General features: G+C 45.4%; 1 protein-coding gene across 1 annotated transcript in view; it reads right to left on the bottom strand.

The window, feature by feature from the left end:
* Window positions 1-13,552: 13,552 nt before the first annotated feature.
* The window catches only part of OMA1 (OMA1 zinc metallopeptidase), a 44,143-nt gene continuing 36,998 nt past the window's right edge, over window positions 13,553-20,697 (bottom strand). Inside the window, exon 9 of the mRNA XM_069981321.1 lies at window positions 13,553-15,616. Coding sequence (XP_069837422.1) covers window positions 15,446-15,616 — 171 coding nt within the window. The 3' untranslated portion in view covers window positions 13,553-15,445. The remainder of the gene's footprint in view (window positions 15,617-20,697) is intronic.

The following is a 20,697-nucleotide window of genomic DNA, read 5'->3' on the forward strand; positions in this document are numbered from 1 at the left end:
CCGCGGCTGATGGAATTTCGGCTCTGGAGGGCTGCAGGTGGCAGGGCATCTGATTAGGTGCCTAGTATATGGGTGGATGGACAATACATATCACCTATATATATCATATCACCTGGCGGGGCCCGATGCAGTGGAGGGGCCCGCTAGGCTGAGGCTCAGAGTCTGAGCCTGGAGGGCCCATCTGTTGGCCCGGGCCCTTGCGCAGCTGAACCTGCTGCACAAGTGATATGTCCACCCCTGCTTCTCACACTCTCTTCTCCACCACTCACAGGAGCTGTTACATACATCCTGTAGGAAGTAGTCACATGGGGAGAGAAAGTGTAGGTCAAGACTTAGTTCTTCTTTGTTTCTCAGTGGAGCAAGACACACAGACCTGGCATCCCTGCTGAGTTAGCCAGGAACCTGGCTCTGCCAGGTTCCCTGTCCGGGACAGACCAGCTGTAGTGTATACTGGAGAACACAGAGGGGGAGATTTATCAAAGGGTGTAAAATTTAGACTGGTGCAAACTGCCCACAGCAACCAATCACAGCTCAGCTTTAGGCAGTGCTGAAAGGAAAGCTGAGCTGTGATTGGTTGCTGTGGGCAGTTTGCACCAGTCTAAATTTTACACCCTTTGATAAATCTCCCCCATAGACTTTATTTTCTAAAGCAACACTTCTACCTACAATGTAGTGCTGAATACCCACAGAGAGGACAAGTCAGGGATCACCCCAACCCACGCCGTGAACACCTCAAGACAGTGCAGGACAATATCCTAAAGCAGAGGAACTGATCCGGATAGAGCAAAGTAGCCAAGAGCCTACATACTCTATCTTGCAACGCAGGTGATAACGGGACACCCTCGGACACTTAGCTAAACTCAGGTAACCAAGACTGGGGCTTGTGTCAAACTGATAGGACGGGTACTCCAAGACTGCAGGGCAAAAGGTGGTATAGCGACAAAGGTCAAAACACGGGCACAAGTATTCTTCTTCTTTCAAGTATTCTTCTTAAGTATTCTTCTTCTAAAGTTCCGGCAGAGCACAGTTCTACATTGGGTTGGGACTCACAAAACAAACTCCTCTCCACTCTTCTGAACTCTCTACTCCTCTCAGCACACAACTAAGTCAGCACTACTATGTTACTTTCTACCTCAGTATCTCTCAGTACAGATCTGGTGAACATCTGAATTTCAACAGTCACTATCTTGTACAGTACCTCAGACAACTTACTAGTAAAGGAAGTTTATTTTACTGATCATTGCACCAGCACCTACACACAAGCTACACCATCCTTGGGTCATTTCCCCTGTCTGTAGGTGACAATACCGATAGTCCAGGTGGGTCACATCTCCACTCCGGACCACTGTAATAAGAGCACAAGGGACCCATCACAACTCAGCAGGTCACCGACCATTGGGGAAGGATATAGCCAGCCCCAACTAAAAGCAGGTGTGCCTCCATACCTGTGTACTGATTCAGCACCGGTGTCACGACAACCTCATAACCGGCTGAGCTATACTCCACTGACCAACCACCATAGAAGTGGCGTCAACCGGAAAAAACTTGACAGGTGACCGGTCGAGTACACACCACAATGGCGCTGCAGGGACAGGAATCGCCTGCTGACATGTACTATCACAGATCAGAGCTGATCAGTGGTGTTTGGAGATCTTGTGATCGGCTTATTTACAGGGGTTCCTTCTAACAATAACCGCTCTAAACCAAGAGCGGATAGTTTGTGGATATTTTAGGATTTGTCAGGAAAGTTCTCCGTCACATTTATAAGATCTATCCGGCTGGAGTGAATTTTTGTAGCACACATTATTTCAAGATTAAACTTTGAAGTGTTTAAACAACTGGGAGATTGAATGGCGGTGACCTTTATGTGCCGGACGGCGCTGCAGCCTGGAGATCACACAAAGACGTCTGTGACCCAGAACGATATTCCCTCTGTAGCTCCAAGAGAGCGCCGCTTCTCACCAGAACCTAATGAAATACGCTAAGTAAACAAAAAGATTCCATCACTGCAAGTATAAAGCGCCCAGCCCCCTGTGATCACAGGCGCACCAACATTTTATTATTTCTCCTTAAAGGGTATGTATTCTATGAGAATACATACTCGCAGCGGAATTATGTAAAGTAAAGGGGTAGTGCGGTGTTAGACATTTATTCACTAAATAACACACAATACAAAGTTATACAACTTTGTAATGTGTGTTATTTAAGTGAATGGCCCCCTTTCCGTGTCCCCCACCACCACCAGAAGTGTGGTGCATTATACTCACCGCATTACTGTTGACCCCGGCCGCCATCTTGGGACAATGACATACTCTTTAGGAGGCCGGACGGACCGCTCCAGCCCTCCCTCATGCGGGCCCCCCTCCAGCACGTCATCAGCTGCTCAGCCGCGATTGGCTGAGCATAACTGATGACGCGCTGGAGGGGGGCTGGCATGAGGGAGGGCTGGAGCAGTCAGGCCGGCCTCCTGAAGATCACATGATCGACCCAAGATGGCGGCCGGGGTCGACAGTAATGTGGTGAGTATTATGCACCACACTTTCGGGGGTGGGGGGAACACAGGAAGGGGGCTATTCACCTAAATAACACACATTACAAAGTTGTATAACTTTGTAATGTGTTCTTTAGTGAATAAATGTCTAACACCACACTACCCCTTTAACCTCCCGCCAGCCAGAGCATACTGTACCTGATCCATACTCTGGCTTGCTTCGGGGCTCCCAGCGTCTGGACGTCCCGCTCAGCCAATCAGTGCACTGCCTTGCTGCAGCTACTGATTGGCTGTGGGCCCTATTCCACCGGACGATTATCGTTCGCATAATTTTAAAGATAAATGATCCAAACGACCGCTATTACAAAAGACCTGAAATCGTTCACCCATTTACATGGAAAGATTATCGTTACTTATGATTGTTCTTGCGGTCGTCTTGTCGTCTCTATTGCGTTCGTCACTACTGCGAACGACCGAACGACTTCTTATTCAATGCGAACGATTTGCAAACGAGCAACAATAAAAATAGGTCCAGGTCTTATTAAACGATCAACGATTTCTCGTTCGATCGTTAGTCGTTAACTGCTATTCAACCAAACGATTATCGCTTAGATTCGAACGATTTAACGATAATCTGAACCATAATTGTCCGGTGGAATAGGGCCCCGAGCGGGTCATGCAGATGCCGGGCGAGTATGTATTCTCATAGAAAAGAACTGGCAATGGATCCGCAGCGAATTGTGCAATCTGCTGAAATCTGCTGCGGATCCGCAACATGTGAAGGCACCCTAAAGAAAGATTGAAAATATCTGCCTGCTGTCAGTCATTTTAATTGAATACTTCTCACAGCTGAAGTTTTGTTACAGTTGCAAGCGATCTGCAAATTTTTAGCGAACCACCAACCACGATTTGAGAACATGATCGTCGCTTGATCATTCGCTGTGTTTAAAAGAGCCGATTATCGCTCTAATGCGATTGTTATAGTGAAAATTCGAGCGATAAACATTCCGTGTAAACGCACCATTAGCTAAATAGCCAGGATACATTTTACCTGCACTGATACACTGTAACGAAAACATTAATCTAAATAGGGTTGTTTCAGTGACGCAGCACATGAATTCTTGCAAACTCCATACAGATGAATGAGACGGTCACAGATCTGAAAATAAATTTGGGAAAAAAAAATAGGGGGCGATTTATCAAACATGGTGTAAAGTGAAACAGGCTCAGTTGCCCCTAGCAACCAATCAGATTCCACCTTTCATTCCTCACAGACTCTTTGGAAAATGAAAGGTGGAATCTGATTGGTTGCTAGGGGCAACTGAGCCAGTTTCACTTTACACCATGTTTGATAAATCTCCCCCTATATAGTACCCAATATATCCACTAATAAAGTTTCATGAACTGTAATCCATCCCCCACCCTGTGTTTGCCATTCAGGATTCTGGGAAAGGTAAGTAACGTTCCATTGACGTTGTAACAGTGTTTGTATTTGTTGTCGCCCAGATTCCTGGATAGCAAATATGGGGTGAGGAATGAATTAATGTATATCTAATCAAGATTGTTATTCAGGAGTCAGTGGAAAGCTGAGTGACTATGAATATGGGCGCAACTGCAGATTGTCACCCAGCTTTCCCAGACTCCTAAATGGCAAATCTAAGCTGTGAGCTGTAATGGCTGCCATATCGGTTGTCATCTGGATTCCCATAAACATTACAGCTGAACACAGTTAAATAGAATTTTTAATTCCAAATTGGGACACAGGATTATGGGTAGTGAACTGCATTGATCAGCCTTAGGGGTACAAACCCACACACCGTATACACAGCTTATTTACTGCTGCAATACGCAACAAATACGCAGCAGATTAGATCTAAATAACTGAACACAGCATCAAATCTGCACCACCAAATCTGCTTCAAATCTGCTGCGTTTTTGCTGCGTATCTGCTGTGTATACAGTGTGGGTTTGTACCCTAAGGGATACTGCAGCGAAATCTCATTTCTTTCCAATCAACTAAGAAACGTCTATTGATTTGTAATTTGCTTCTATTTTAAAATCTCCTGTCTTCCAGTATTTATCAGCTGCTGTATGTCCTGCAGGAAGAGGTGTATTCTTTCCAGTCTGACACAGTGTTCTCTGCTGCCACCTCTGTCCGTGTTAGGGACTGTGCAGAGCAGCAGCAAATCCTTATAGAAACCTCTCCTGCTCTGGACAGTTCCTGACATAGACAGAGGTGGCAGCAGAGAGCACTGTGTCAGACTGAAAAGAATACACCCCTTCTGCAGGGCATACTGAAGCTAATAAGTACTAGTAAACCTCAGATTTTTAAATAGAAGTAAATTACAAATCCATATAACTTTCTGAAACCAGCTGATATGAAAGTAAAAGATTTTTGCCGGAGTACCCTTTTAAAGGTGTTCTCCACTGTGGCTAATTCCCGCTTGATATGGTGCGTTTACACAGACAGATTTATCTGACAGATTTTTTAAGCCAAAACCAGGAACAGAGTATAAACAGAGAACAGGCCATAAAGGAAAGACTGAGATTTCTCCTCTTTTCAATTCCATTCTTGGCTTTGGCTTCCAAAATTGGTCAGATAAATCTCTGTGTAAATGCACCAATAGAAGAATCAATTAACAATGACATTACAAAAGATTATCCTCCTGGATCAGCTGTAATCCCTGTGGAAATCTGGCAGTAACTGTTTTGTTTCCCTGCAGCGCCACCACAGGAGAAATGAAGCAGTACATCATATCCGTCTATATCAAGCAAGATGTCAGGGTAACTTCACACGTACCGGATTTGCACTGCAGCATACAATACCTGGTCCACAGTCCAGCTGCATCTGAGGCTCCCGTAGGTCCCGCTCAGCCAATCAGTGCAAGGCCTCACTGCAGCGAAATCCGTTGCGAATCCAGGTACTGTGATCTTCAATGGGGTTAAATTTTTATTCCGCTGCGAATATGTAACGCCAGCCCCTTTAACCCCCCGCCGCCCACAGCATACATTACCTGGTCCGCACTTCGGCTGCACCTGAGGGTCCCAGCTCCTGTAGGTCCCGCTCAGCCAATCAGTGCACGGCCCCACTGCAGTGAAATCCACTGTGAATCCGGTTCATGTGAAGCTACCCTAAAACAGGACAGGGTAGATCCTCCAAAACAGGAGACGCTCTTTGATTAGAGATGAGGACCCGTCACCTGTTTGTCACTGTGCTCCTCAGCAATCATAAACTGAAGCCCCTTTTGCATAGGAAGCAATGTCCGGGATCACTGATGTGTAAGATCTGCTTTCCTCAGCGTGATGTCTGACATTTACTGTCACAGGCATTACATGGATGGCGACCATTCTGCACACAGTAAACCATTGTATATGATCACCTAATCCGCGGTAGATCTCCCATCCTCTCCTCCTATATTCCGGAGGCCTACGGGTTGTAATTACATAATTACACGCTCACCACCGCTGTTCCATTCACCGCCGCGCACAATGCTCAGACATTATCCACTTTGTTCTGCGCGCGGCACATCGACGACTTCCGTACCTGGGCGTTTTCAGCTCGAGTAGCAATAATTGTATGTTTGTGTCCTATTCAATTAAATAATGTATTTTCTAGTAATTGATCTTCGTAGTTTTATGAAATTAGCGTCTTTTCATTGATGCCGGCAGCTGGTTAGAAAGGAGGAACGTGAATGTGGAAAACACAATGTAACGTACGCTGGAGCGCAGGTGGAGCGTGGATTCTGCTGTGAGCATGAAGAATGGGAAAACCACTCAGCGCTCGGCAGCCGCTCATTGTGATGTCCCCATCAATGTGCTCCACGTGTTAACTATTACAGGAAAGTCTCTGCGGTGTAAGAAGCCATGGCTGTTATCTCTAGGGCCGGGAAAAGTCTCTTACAGTACAGGACACTGCCGACGCTGTCACCGTGCTCAGGTGCTAAAGGGGCTATCCTAACATTAAAGGGGTTATCCAGTGCTACAAAAACATGGCCACTTTCTTCCAAAGACAACACGACTCTTGTCTCCAGTTCAGGTAAAGTTTGCAATTAAGCTCCATTCACTTCAATGAAACTGAGCAGCAAAACCCCGCCCAAGCTGGAGACGAGAGTGGGGCTGTCTCTGCAAGAAAGTGGCCATGTTTTTGTAGCGCTGGATAATCCCTTTAAAACCTTATCAATCCACACAATAGGAGATCAGTGTCTGACTGGTGGGGATCTGACTACACTGTAACACCACCACCAAAGGCAACAATGGCTGATGCATAGCGCTCTCCCTGTTGGTGGCAATCATTTCTACTCAGTCTGAATCAACAAACAGCACTGAGGCCACTGGTCCTCGTCCAATGCAGGAGAGTGCTGTGCCAAGTACTGAGGACTTTTTGCAGAAATAGGGTATGTTTACAATAAAAAATAAAACTTATCCCCCCAAAAAAGCTGTGGTATAGTGATATCAATGGGAAAAAACGAAAAAGTAGTGAATCTATAAAACGTGATGGTGTAAAAAGTATTACAGTGTCATTGTATGAATTTTGGGGGAGATTTATCAAACATGGTGTAAAGTGAAACTGGCTCAGTTGCCCCTAGCAACCAATCAGATTCCACCTTTCATTTTCCAAAAAGTCTGTGAGGAATGAAAGGTGGAATCTGATTGGTTGCTAGGGGCAACTGAGCCAGTTTCACTTTACACCATGTTTGATAAATCTATTCCTATGGGGTTTTTCTTCAGTAAAGAGTGGACGCTGTTTGCTATGGAATCAGCGTCCGTTCTTTACTGCAGGGGTGGCGTTGCGTTAAATTAACAATGCAATGCAGTCCGCTGTATGCACACATGGTTATTTAAACGCCGTTCTTTAGAATAATAGCTGTTCACACAATGTAAAGTCGGCCGGCAGTCGTACTTTACATTGAAGTGAACGGTTAATTGATTTGCAGGCACACCCGACAGTGCCCGCAAGTCAATTGTAAAAAAAAAAAGAACATTCGGCTGCAGAAACGTCCTGAATGCAGCCCGGCGGCAGGCAGTTTAACTATGCAACAGACGCTGTTAAACGTAGTATGAACATAGCCTTACACAGATTTCCCAGAAAAAATTTGCAGCAATGGTGGAGACTGAACCAAGGTTAGTGCTGAAGAATAACCCACCATTGAGGGGAATCAACAGGTTAATTGACAAACTCCGCTTTGCTGCACCAAAATCTACTGAAAATAGCAGCATGCCATCGGTAATGAGTAGTAAATCTTCCCTTGTGACGGCTGGGGACTAAAGAGTACTTATCTGAGTGTCTGGCAGCCATCTTGTGCCCCAGTCACCCCAATCTGAGGTCTTGGGCTAATTATGAAGATGCATTATTCCTGAGAGCGCGATCCTCTTTAAAGCCGGACGGGGATTCTATATGTTTGCTTTTATGTGCGGATCGGAAAAAATAGGTCAGATGGATTTCCCAAAGCACATTAAAAATCAATGAATTGTTAAGCCGTCATAATGAGCTTTGTAATATGGTTGCAGGATCTAAATGATTCTACTGAGGCACTTGTAGGAAGAGTCCCCCCCCCCCCCCCCCCCATCTCCAGACTAAGAGAAGTCTAACAAGTGTCGGGGGACATAATATGGTGGGGTCACCAGGCCCTGGACAGGAGGGCTCACCCCCCACATCCCATCCTGGGTAGGATAAAGCAGCCACATGACCCCAAACCTTTCCTGGACTGTGATGCTGGTAAAAGGATCAGCATCAGCTGCACATTGCCCACCCCCTGAGTAGGCTTCTATAACAGACCTAAAGAGGCTCTCTAACCCCAATAATGAAATTCAGGTGCGTGTGATGTTCGGCGGCGGGACATGCGGAGGATGTGGGGGCTATGGACCAGGCTGTCCACGGTGGTCCACGAGGGCGGATCCACAAGTCCTCCCTCACCTTCCAAATCATAGCAGATCCACTTCAGACTGTGGCTTGCATCAGGGGACATGACTGTTGCGGGTAATCTCTTCATATCTGTAACCCCTCTCTCCCTGGACAGAAAGTGCTGCATGTATGTGCCCACATACGCCCTGCTTATCCCTTCATGCTCCCTGCAGTCTCTGTCAGCCCTTGTGTTTCCCATCCTCTCCATTACTGTACAGTAACTTATAATATCACATATTCTGCTGTTTCTGAATGTTTGTTTTATGTTTTACCTTTTATTCAGAATAAAAAATCATTATATTTGGGGTTTGGCACCAATTGCCTGCATTTCAATTATTTCTTATGGGAAAATTTGCTTTGGTTTAAGAGTGGACTTAGATTACAAGCACGGCCCCAGAACTAATTATGCTCTTAATCCAAGGCACCACTGAACTATAATTCTGCTTCTATGTATGGTGCGTAATATGTGTATAATACTATAGAGGTTTTCCTCGCTCCTCCAGTATCATACACGGATTGCTCCAGGAGCGGCTGTGTTTGCTTTGCATTGGTAAACGTTTCACATGAGATCTTTCCGGAGACTTCATCCATCATTGTAAAGCATGGCGTCAGCTCTGACTGCGAAAGCCAAAAAAAAAAAAAGAAAAATCCCCCAAACATTTTCATTTAAGTGTTGGACCTGTGTAAACTCTGCACGCTTGTCAAACTTTGCAACACTCCAGTACCAGTAAAGTATGATGGATCTGTTTCCTGGTGGTGCCATGCATTGAATCTTTATATAATTAGCTGCCGAGCACAAGACGTGGCAGTGGACGGTGCCTGGCGCCATTTATCTCCCTAGACTCCTCTGCCTGGAGCTGTGCCCTTCCAGTCAGCTCTGGCAGGGGGGTGCTGTCGCGTGCCCCTCACTTTATATGCTATGCCCAAGGCAAAGGGCTCGCTCTGCTCATTTTCTAGATTTTTTCGGTTATGGTGCGCTCCGGAATAACACAACCGTGGTCGTCATATCTGGATTATAAACAGAAGCTGACAGTTTGTCCCCACAACACATAAGAGCCATTCTGATACTAGGGAACTGCTCCATGGCACTTCAGCTGTCAGAACACTACAACTCCCAGCATGCACTTTTAACCAGCTGCTAGGATCCAGCTATGCTTAAAAGGGGGTGGGGCATTAACCCTGTATGCCCTCCCCCATGTCACTACACAGTGCTGATCTATAGGTCTCCATACACATGACCAAAGCTTATGACAAGACAAAGGGGGAGATTAATCAAACATGGTGTAAAGTGAAACTGGCTCAGTTGCCCCTAGCAACCAATCAGATTCCACCTTTCATTCCTCACAGACTCTTTGGAAAATGAAAGGTGGAATCTGATTGGTTGCTAGGGGCAACTGAGCCAGTTTCACTTTACACCATGTTTGATTAATCTCCCCCAAAATTCATACAATGACACTGTAATACTTTTTACACCATCACGTTTCAGGATTCACAACTTTTTCATTTTTTTTCCATTGACATCACTATACCACAGCTTTTTTTGGGGGACAAGTTAAATTTTTTATTGGTCCAATTTTGGGTATAACTTATAGGGTATTTTTTTTTTACTTGGTCCTAAAAAGTTATACAGATTTCTAAATTAGTTCTGTTTTTAAAAAAAAAAATATATATATCTCCATTCTTCCTGTACTTATCAGCTGCTGTATGTCCTGCAGGAAGTGGTGTATTCTTTCCAGTCTGACACTGACTCTCTGCTGCCACCTCTGTCCATGTCAGGAACTGTCCAGAGCAGTAACAATTCCCCATAGAAAACCTCTACTGCTCTGGACAGTTCCTGACATGGACAGAGGTGGCAGCAGAGAGCACTGTGTCAGGCTGAAAAGAATACACCACTTCCTGCAGGACTTACAGCAGCTGATAAGTAGAGATGAGCAGACCGTCTGATTTTTGGTGCGACGGCATCGGCACTCTCTCGTCATGCCTGTGATCCCGGCCGCATAAATGCACTCCCGCGAATATGCGGCCAGGATATTCTAGGGATTTCAACATTGATTCCCTGGAATATCCTGGCCGCATATTCCCTGGAGCGCAACTATGCGGCAGGGATCACAGGCATGATGAGAGAGAGAGCTGCTTTCGGACCAAAAGTCCGAACAGTTTGCTCATCTCTACTGATAAGTACTGGAAGACTTGAGATTTTTAAGCAGAAGTAATTTACAAATCTTTCTGATTTGGGAGAAATAATTTTTTCACCAGAGTTTTCTGTGGTCTTCATTAGGCCTTCAATGGGGGAGGGCTCCTGCTGCATCCAGATGCCTTACAGGTCAGACGATCTACTCAATCCACTGTAACAATAACTTTACATAGTAAAAGCAGTTTTGTAACCGCATAGTTCGAATAGTCTTTTATTTCACTTCCAGTGATTACAATATAACGGTGCAGGACTGGCGGGCCACGGATCCAGAAAACACTTTGTCTCTCTCGATCGTCACGGTAATTGGTCTGGAACCTTGGCGAGCGTCGTCTCCCCCTCACGCGTAACCTTGTGCGAAGCGTTAGCAGCGTAATGAAGGTCCAGGACAGGACGGCGGAATACATTACCCACAATCCTCCTGAATATTCATGAAGCCTTCGTCTCGTGAATATTAAACGCCATTTTCCTGATCAAACAGCGATCTCTCTTGTAACAGGTGTTTTACGCTGAAGAGCGGTGCAATCTATATTAATGGCTCTCACGGATGGGCGATGCACATTTTGTGGCGATCAGTCATGTTGTCGGATCAGATGCTCGCCTTTAACGAGTCGCAGTGGGATTACAGGCAGCGTCTGACGGTGCGAGGCGGCGGCTGCTGTATATCCGGTTTCCCTTTGAACCTCAAAGATGTATAGAGGGGCGTTCTGTGTTTTCTCGTACATCTGACGGGAGGCGAATAATGACAAGCTGTCGCGCAACATAGGCTACATAGCAGACTTCTTTTTAGAGGGGTATTTTTTTTACTATTTTGTTATATCTATTAGGATTAGTTATTATTAAAAGGAAACAGGTTAGACACATTTTAAGTGTCACTGTTGTGTTTTTTGTTTTTTTTTGTGCAGAAATCAATAGTCCAGGCGATTTTAATAAACTTTGTAATTGGGTTTATTAGGCAAATATGCCATTATCTGCATTGAAAAAGACTTTCCCCAGCCCCCCACCTCCTCTCTCTCAGTCACTGCTCATTATCAGGAAATCTCGACTCTTTTACATCAGTTGGGCCCTGTCTGTTCTATGGAGACGGGAGGGGGGAGAAGGAAGATTAGTCGCCAGCAGAGAACAAAGGATTACACAGCGGGACCTGTGTGAAAGCTTCTATTTAAAGGTCAGAGAGGTCAGTGCTGACCTCAGAGGAGATAGCCCAGTGATGTAGCTGTAAATTAACTCTTTGTTGTCCTGTTTTGGTGCCTCATCTCCCTCCACCCCTCCCCTCTCCATAGAGAACAATGAAGACAGGGGGGAGAGGTTCAAACTAGTTCAAACAGTGACACTTTAAGTTCCCCAAAACATAGTTGATAGAGATGAGCGAACCGGGTTCATCTGAACCCGAATGTTCGGTATTTGATTAGCTGGGGCTGCTGAACCTGGATAAAGCTCTAAGGTTGTCTGGAAAACATGGATACAGCCAATGACTATATCCATGATTTCCACATAGCCTTAGGGCTTTATCCAACTTCAGCAGCCGCCGCTAATCAAATGCCGAAAGTTCGGGTTTGGATGGACTCGAGCATGCTCCAGGTTCGCTTATCTCTAATAGTTGAGGATCAAGGTAGACAAAAAAAATTACCTTCATTCTCAGTGCCCTGTGCGCTATTGGGACATATCAACAGGTTAGATCAGGGATGGGGAACCATTGGCCCTCCAGCTGGTGCAAAACTACAATTCTCATCATGCCTGGACAGCCGAAGCTAAAGCTTCGGCTGTCCAGGCATGGTGAGAATTGTAGTTTTGCAACAGCTGGTGGACCAAAGGTTGCGTATCCCTGGGTTAGATGCTTCTCTCTACAGAATAAGGTCAGACCTTTGAGACCCAAACCTATCGGCAGAACACTTAAAGGGGTTCGCAATGATTAGATTAACATTAGAAATGAGGGCAACATGCTAAAGTCTGATCATTCACCATTTGAATTCCCGTGGCTGAGGAGGTTTGATGCAGCCCTAAGGAGTCCTGGAAAACATGGATACAGCTATAGCCTATATTCAAATGCTGAATGATCAGACTCAAATATGTTCGAGTTGCGCGTATCTCTAATAAACATGGCTGCTTTATTCCCAGAAATGTCCACTGGTTGTGTGCACTACTGCAGATCAGCTCCATTGAAGAGAATAGCGCTGAACTACATTACCATGCACAGCCTTAAAACAGGTGTAGCACAGTTTTTGGAAGGAAGCAGCCATGTTTATCTAATCCTATGGAACCCCTATAAATGAGGCAATGAGGTTGAGGAGCAGTACCAGACACAATTATATGTACAGACCATCACTTGGCTGCACCCTAATTCTTAAAGGGTCTTGGTATCCGTAGGAGAGCTGACTGGGCCCCTAGGATTGTGACAACACTGCTAATAAAAGCGAATGCGGTAGCGCTTAGACGTACGTTGCTGAGATTGCATGATGTCTCTGTTTCCAGTGACTTTCCAGTTGTGGCAACTAGCAGGTTGCACGACTAGAGGTCCCAGGGGTTCTAAGGAGAGGCCATCAATGTGAATTCCGGAAATCTCATATTAGGAGAAAGTCTAATTAGTCATTTCTGAGTTTTATTTGATCCTGGGAAAGTTGGGTAATACATGTGCCAAAAAGGTTGGTGACCCTGATCTTATAGGGGGTCACTATTATGGTTGTTACAATGGTTAACACACAGCTTTTCCATATTCCTGATAAGATAATCTATCCATTAATCCCATAATACATCTTCAGCTCTGACAACCTGGCAGATGTCCTGGCACAGTTAAAGGGGTTATCCAGCACCACAAAAACATGGCCACTTTTCCCCCTCTCTTGTCTCCAGTTCAGGTGTGGTTTGCAATTAAGCTCCATTTACTTCAATGGAACTGAGTTTGAAACCCCACCCAATCTGGAGACAAGAGAGGGGGGAAAAGTGGCCGTGTTTTTGTAGTGCTGGATAACCCTTTTAAAGGGGTTATACAGCACCACAAAAACGTGGGAACTTTCTTTCAAAGACAGCACCGCTCTTGTCTTTAGTTCGGGTGTAACTCAGTTCTATTGAAGTGAATGGAGCTTAATTGCAAACCACACCTGCACTTGTGACAAGAATGGTGCTGTCTCTGGAAGAAAGTGGCCATGTTTCTGTAGTGTTGGATAACCCCTTTAAGGAAAATAAACATTACTTCAGTAATACATCCTCAGCTCCTACACCCAGGTTTATTTCCCTGTGAACCCTAAGGAATTTACTAATGGCGGCCATAGTGGTCATCACCCAGCTTTTCCAGACTCCTGACAAATCCATAAATTCAGCCAGAGATGAAACAGCTCAATAACCAGACGTGGTTGTTGGCATAAAGAATAGATTTATTATTTAACCCCTTATACATTGGAACCTTTGTGTTGATCAGGAGTCATGTGAGCAGATGTGGAGCAGCCTGTGTGGCCCCTTATGAGCACTGTCTGGGGGCCCCTTATTGAGCTCATTTGTACCCATTAGATGGGTCCAGACACATGACTATAACAGTGTAACAAGATGATAATGGGAGGTGTGAAACATATGGCAGCTCCAATCACTTATAAAATATCCATTCGCTCCTCATATTTTATTTAATTAATTGTTACGTATGACGTGTGGTTCATATTTCAGCCGATTGTCTACCCTTACTTCTATCCCTTTAAATGGGACAATTACAAGTTACTAGAAAACCTTATATGCTCTTGTCACATCCAGAGCTTCAATCAGTTCTGCTTACTGTCTGATACCCCTTTTATGACAGTTCCCACTACAGAGTGCTGGGGGTGCCATGAATTCACTACATTTACCATAAAACACCACAAGGGGGTGTACTCTGTCCAGATGACACAGACAGCAAAGACACAGGGTCGCTACTGTAATCTAAGAAGTAATGGCTACTATTAATACAGCTCTGGATGTGACCAATGCATCAGTCATGACAGCATGATGAAACATGATACAATGTACAATAATATTCAGTGGAGACTGCAACAATGTATCCATTATATACAATAAGATGTTCTATAATCTGAAACAGAACTCTGAATACAGCTCAGCTGTAATGATGGAAGATGAGGGTATAAGGCTGCTCCAATGTCCCAGGTTACCCCATGGCGGCCATATTGCTTTGGTCTGTTACAGGATGACAAGTCACCATATGTCCTGTTACATTCATTGTGCTATACCTGGATAGATGATGTTATTTTATTCCTTCCATCCCATCGGATTGTAAAGCTTTCTTCTTAAATGCAGCGATCTGATTGAATGTTAAGACTTTAGCACTCGTTTCGGTAAAATGGGGCACAGAAAAGAGTAAACAACAATTCTGATAGAGCGCCCTCCTGTGGATGGACTGGGGTGTCCTGTGTGGTGCCCCTGACTGATCAGATTGGTGCTGAACAATCAATGGGTTTCTTTCAGTCTTATTTTTGAAACGTTCTGATAGACTTGATCAGTTCTTCAAGATTTTTAGGATCTTTGCTTGCAGTCAGTGAATGAAAACATTCCTTTTTACACCCTCTAAGAGTTTTGTACGATTGTATCCAGTCTAGGTAATCTTGTGTGAGGTACATACACCAGCGGCAGATGTATCAGTCTGGAGGACACAATATTGCTGAGAACATTAATGTAACAAATCGTCCTTAAAGTGACATTCGACTAAATATCTTGACGTAGAAAATTTTCAAAAAGATATTTAATAATCTAAAAAACAGACAGACGCACCTCAATTTCCTGGGGAAGGGGTCCCAGAGCTGAGAACCTGAGATATCAATATGTAAAGATAAAAAAAAGACACTGTGACATTGCACGCATCCCATTATGACACACGGAACACCGGCTAAGCTCTGGCAGTGACTGCTACTTTGTTATCCGCACGCAGAGGTTCAATGGCACCGGGTTCTGAGACTCTGTGTTGCTCGAGTAGTTGCTTCATGGTCATCTCAAAGATTAATCTGGGGTCAATGGACGGAAGGTCGGGACAGTGACAGGACTCTCGCACTTTAATGGCCTGAAAGAAAAAAAAGAACCATTGAGGGCACTACAATCCAGGCGTCCTTTATTGTGTCTATGAACAAAACAACAACCCGAGTCGGAAAAACGGTCTGCACCTTACAGGATTCCGAAAAATACCAATAATTTTATTAAACATGAATACAATGGACAATACAGGTTAAAAACACTAAAACATATATCGCCTCAATGGCCATGATGCAGTACAGCGGGACTTGATCCATAAACCATGCACAAGTGTGGGTGGCGATCACACTAATAAAGCGCATAAATAGTGCTACTCAGAAATTACAGAACCAATACTGCATCAGAACACATACAAGGAAATGAATACAAATATATAGTAGCAATATCAAAGTGCAAGAGGGCAAGTGCAAATGAAAAGTGCAAGATACCGCCTGTGCGCAACGCAATGAAACCAGTCTGTGAACATACCCTTAAATTGAGGGTCTCAGAGCTGCATTAGAGTTCCTAGCACGAACACGATGTTTCCCACAGTGCACTACAGCACACTATGCTCTTTGCAGACACAGAACCAGCAGAAGTATCAGAGTAAATGAGTGATATTTTCTAAACCAGAAGCTGACAAGTAACTGGCAGAACTACTTGTCAGTTATCCCAGTCCCTGATGTAACTGTCCCCGCTATATAAGCACTTCTATCTGTATCCTGGATATACCTGTCCCCGCTCTATAAACACTGCTGTGTCCTGGATGTACCTGTCCTCACTCTATACACACTGCTATCTCAGTCTTGCATGTAACTAACCCTGCTATATACACACACTGCTATCTGTATCCTGGATGTACCTGTACCCGCTCTATACACACTGCTATCTCCCTCCTGGATGTACCTGTCCCTGCTCTATACACACTGCTGTATCCTGGATGTACCTGTCCCTGCTCTATACACACTGCTATCTGTATCCTGGATGTACCTGTCCCCGCTATATACGCACTTCTATCTGTATCCTGGATGTACCTGTCCCCGCTCTATAAACACTGCTGTGTCCTGGATGTACCTGTCCTCACTCTATACACACTGCTATCTCAGTCTTGCATGTAACTAACCCTGCTATATACACACACTGCTATCTGTATCCTGGATGTACCTGTACCCGCTCTATACACACTGCTATCTCCCTCCTGGATGTACCTGTCCCTGCTCTATACACACTGCTATCTGTATCCTGGATGTACCTGTACCCGCTCTATACACACTGCTATCTGTATCCTGGATGTACCTGTCCCTGCTCTATACACACTGCTATCTGTATCCTGGATGTACCTGTCCCTGCTCTATACACACTGCTATCTGTATCCTGGATGTACCTGTCCCTGCTCTATACACACTGCTATCTGTATCCTGGATGTACCTGTCCCTGCTCTATACACACTGCTATCTGTATCCTGGATGTACCTGTCCCCGCTCTATAAACACTGCTGTGTCCTGGATGTACCTGTCCTCACTCTATACACACTGCTATCTCAGTCTTGGATGTAACTAACCCTGCTATATACACACACTGCTATCTGTATCCTGGATGTACCTGTCATCGCTCTATACACACTGCTATCTCCCTCCTGGATGTACCTGTCCCCGCTCTATACACACTGCTGTATCCTGGATGTACCTGTCCCTGCTCTATACAAACTGCTATCTGTATCGTGGATGTACCTGTCCCCGCTATATACGCACTTCTATCTGTATCCTGGATGTACCTGTCCCTGCTCTATACACACTGCTGTATCCTGGATGTACCTGTCCCTGCTCTATACACACTGCTATCTGTATCCTGGATGTACCTGTCCCTGCTTTATACACACTGCTATCTGTATCCTGGATGTACCAGTACCCGCTCTATACACACTGCTATCTGTATCCTGGATGTACCTGTCCCTGCTTTATACACACTGCTATCTGTATCCTGGATGTACCTCTACCCGCTCTATACACACTGCTATCTGTATCCTGGATGTACCTGTCCCTGCTCTATACACACTGCTATCTCAGTCTTGGATGTACCTAACCCTGCTATATACACACACTGCTATCTGTATCCTGGATGTACCTGTCACCGCTCTATACACACTGCTATCACCCTCCTGGATGTACCTGTCCCCGCTCTATACACACTGCTATCTGTATCCTGGATGTACCTGTCCCTGCTCTATACACACTGCTGTATCCTGGATGTACCTGTCCCTGCTCTATACACACTGCTATCTGTATGCCGGATGTACCTGCCCCTGCTCTATACACACTGCTATCTGTGTCCTGGATGTACCTGTCCCTGCTCTATACACACTGCTATCTGTATTCTGGGTGTACCTGTCCCTGCTCTATACACACTGCTATCTGTATCCTGGATGTACCTGTACCCGCTCTATACACACTGCTATCTGTATCCTGGATGTACCTGTCCCTGCTCTATACACACTGCTATCTGTATCCTGGATGTACCTGTACCCGCTCTATACACACTGCTATCTGTATCCTGGATGTACCTGTCCCTGCTCTATACACACTGCTATCTGTATCCTGGATGTACCTGTCCCTGCTCTATACACACTGCTATCTGTATCCTGGATGTACCTGTCCCTGCTCTATACACACTGCTATCTGTATCCTGGATGTACCTGTCCCTGCTCTATACACACTGCTATCTGTATCCTGGATGTACCTGTACCCGCTCTATACACACTGCTATCTGTATCCTGGATGTACCTGCCCCTGCTCTATACACACTGCTATCTCCCTTCTGGATGTTGCACATGGTGAAGACGTTCCTGGAGTGTCGGCCGCAGTTGTTGATCACTTCCTGAACATTTAATAGTATAGGCGGCTGAATGTGAATGCTTTTCTTTTTTTGCGTTTCCACTGACAGATGCATCAGCGTTGGGAGATTTTCAAGGAGAAATGAACTGTGAAATCATCCCGGTCGTATGAAAACACAAAATGTCCTTCAATGTTCTGTCGCTTGGTTGCAGCCGCCGACCGAGTGGCAGAGAGCTGCAGGATTATCCAGCCGCCTGTGACAGCCGGCCGGGCGGCGATAAAGGATATTAATGGCGTTTAATAAACATCGGGAGCGTTAATCAGGAAAACGTATAATGTGCAGAGTAAAATGTGACCGGACGTCCTCGGGATTAGACGCAAATGTAATATTCCCAATTTGTAATCCCCGGAGGCTTGTGTGTCATCCTAAACATACAATTTACTCCTAAGTGCCCTCCAGACGGCAGGAGAAGGGGGAGGGGCGGCGTGTTACAGTAATAATGTAACAAAATATGACACGCCACATTACATAGTATAAACCTGTCACATCTCGCCGGGAATCCGCTCACTCACCCGTCCGGTAAATGTCCTGCTGGATGTTCTGCTGCCGGATACTGCGCCCCTATGACAGCTCTGCTGATCCATGCTTATCTGTACACTGTAATTTAGTGGACAAGTATTCTTTTGCTACGTCTTTGTACTGTACCCTATGTACTACTCACATACGTAGCAATAGTAATTTCCCCATATGAAGTCTTATAATAGATATCTTGATGGTAATGTGAATAAGTCAATGGCATCTGCAGGGCACAGTTGTTGTCAGCCTCTGCTATCATGATATGCGGTGCAACAGAAGCCATGACAGCGGTGTCAACAGAGAGCTTCAGATATGGATGAGAGTGGATGTAGATGAAGGAGACAGCCAAAAACTTGGTGCTTAGGGGAATGCTTAAAGGGGTACTCCAGACACACAAAAACATTTTTTTTTTTTTTTTGCCAACACATTGCTTAAGTAACGTTATATTACTTTGTAATATAACTTCATTAAAATAAAGGTATACTTTGTTAAGGGTCAGGGTCGGCATTAGGGGGAGGCAAACTGGGCAAATGCCCAGGGCCCCCATCCCCAGGGGCCCCCTGCATCTGTATTGCCCTTTGTTTATTGCAGGGGATTGCTGGCTGCAAAGATCTCTGCCGCACACAGCACTGAGCAGCCACGGTGTGTGCTAGTCACTGCTTCTTTAAGAAATTTCCCATCAACCTCCCTCCCCTCCACTGACAAGGCTCTGCACAGCTTCAGTCGGGACGTCGGGGTAAATAGCTGCCGTAGGACTCTACACAATAATAGGGAAAGTACCGTTCTGATAACTGCATGCTGATTTAACCCTTTCTAGACCCTGCTACAGTAAGTAAACACATACCTCCCAACTTTTGCAAAGAGCAAAGAGGGACATGTGCACCGCGGCCCTTATAGCGACCCTCCATAGCCACACACCCATAGCAACCCTTCATAGCCACGCCCCTACAGTCACCACATGCTGCTGACTGAATAGTGCCCTATACATTATCCAATCCTGCCAAAAATGCCCTATATAGTATCCAATCCCCCATTATAGTGCCCCACATAGTATCCAATGCCCCCATATAGTGACCAACATAGTATCCAATCCCCCCCATAGTGTCCAATCCCCCACATAGTAGCCAATGCCCCCATATAGAGCCCCACATAGTAGCCTATGCCCCCATATAGTGCCCCACATAGTAGCCAATCCCTATATAGTGCCCCACATAGTAGCCAATGCCCCCATATAGTGCCCCACATATTATCCAATCCCCAATATATGCCCCACATAGTAGCCAATGCCCCATATAGTGCCCCACATAGTAGCCAATCCCCATATATGCCCCACATAGTAGCCAATGCCCCCATATATGCCCCACATAGTAGCCAATCCCCATATAGTGCCCCATATAGTAGCCAATCCCCCATAGAGTGCCCACATAGTAGCCAATGCCCCCATATATGCCCCATATAGTAGCCAATGCCCCAATATATGCCCCACATAGTAGCCAATTCCCCATATAGTGCCCCACATAGTAGCCAATCCCCCATATATGCCCCACATAGTAGCCAATGCCCCCAAATATGCCCCACATAGTAGCCAATCCCCCCATATAGTAGCCAATGCCCCCAAATATGCCCCACATAGTAGCCAATCCCCCCATATAGTGCCCCACACAGTAGCCAATCCCCCCATATAGTAGCCAATCCTCCATATAGTGCCCCACATATAGTAGCCAA

This window comes from Dendropsophus ebraccatus, chromosome 8 (assembly GCF_027789765.1).
Source record: "Dendropsophus ebraccatus isolate aDenEbr1 chromosome 8, aDenEbr1.pat, whole genome shotgun sequence".
Classification (NCBI taxonomy): Eukaryota; Metazoa; Chordata; class Amphibia; order Anura; family Hylidae; genus Dendropsophus; species Dendropsophus ebraccatus.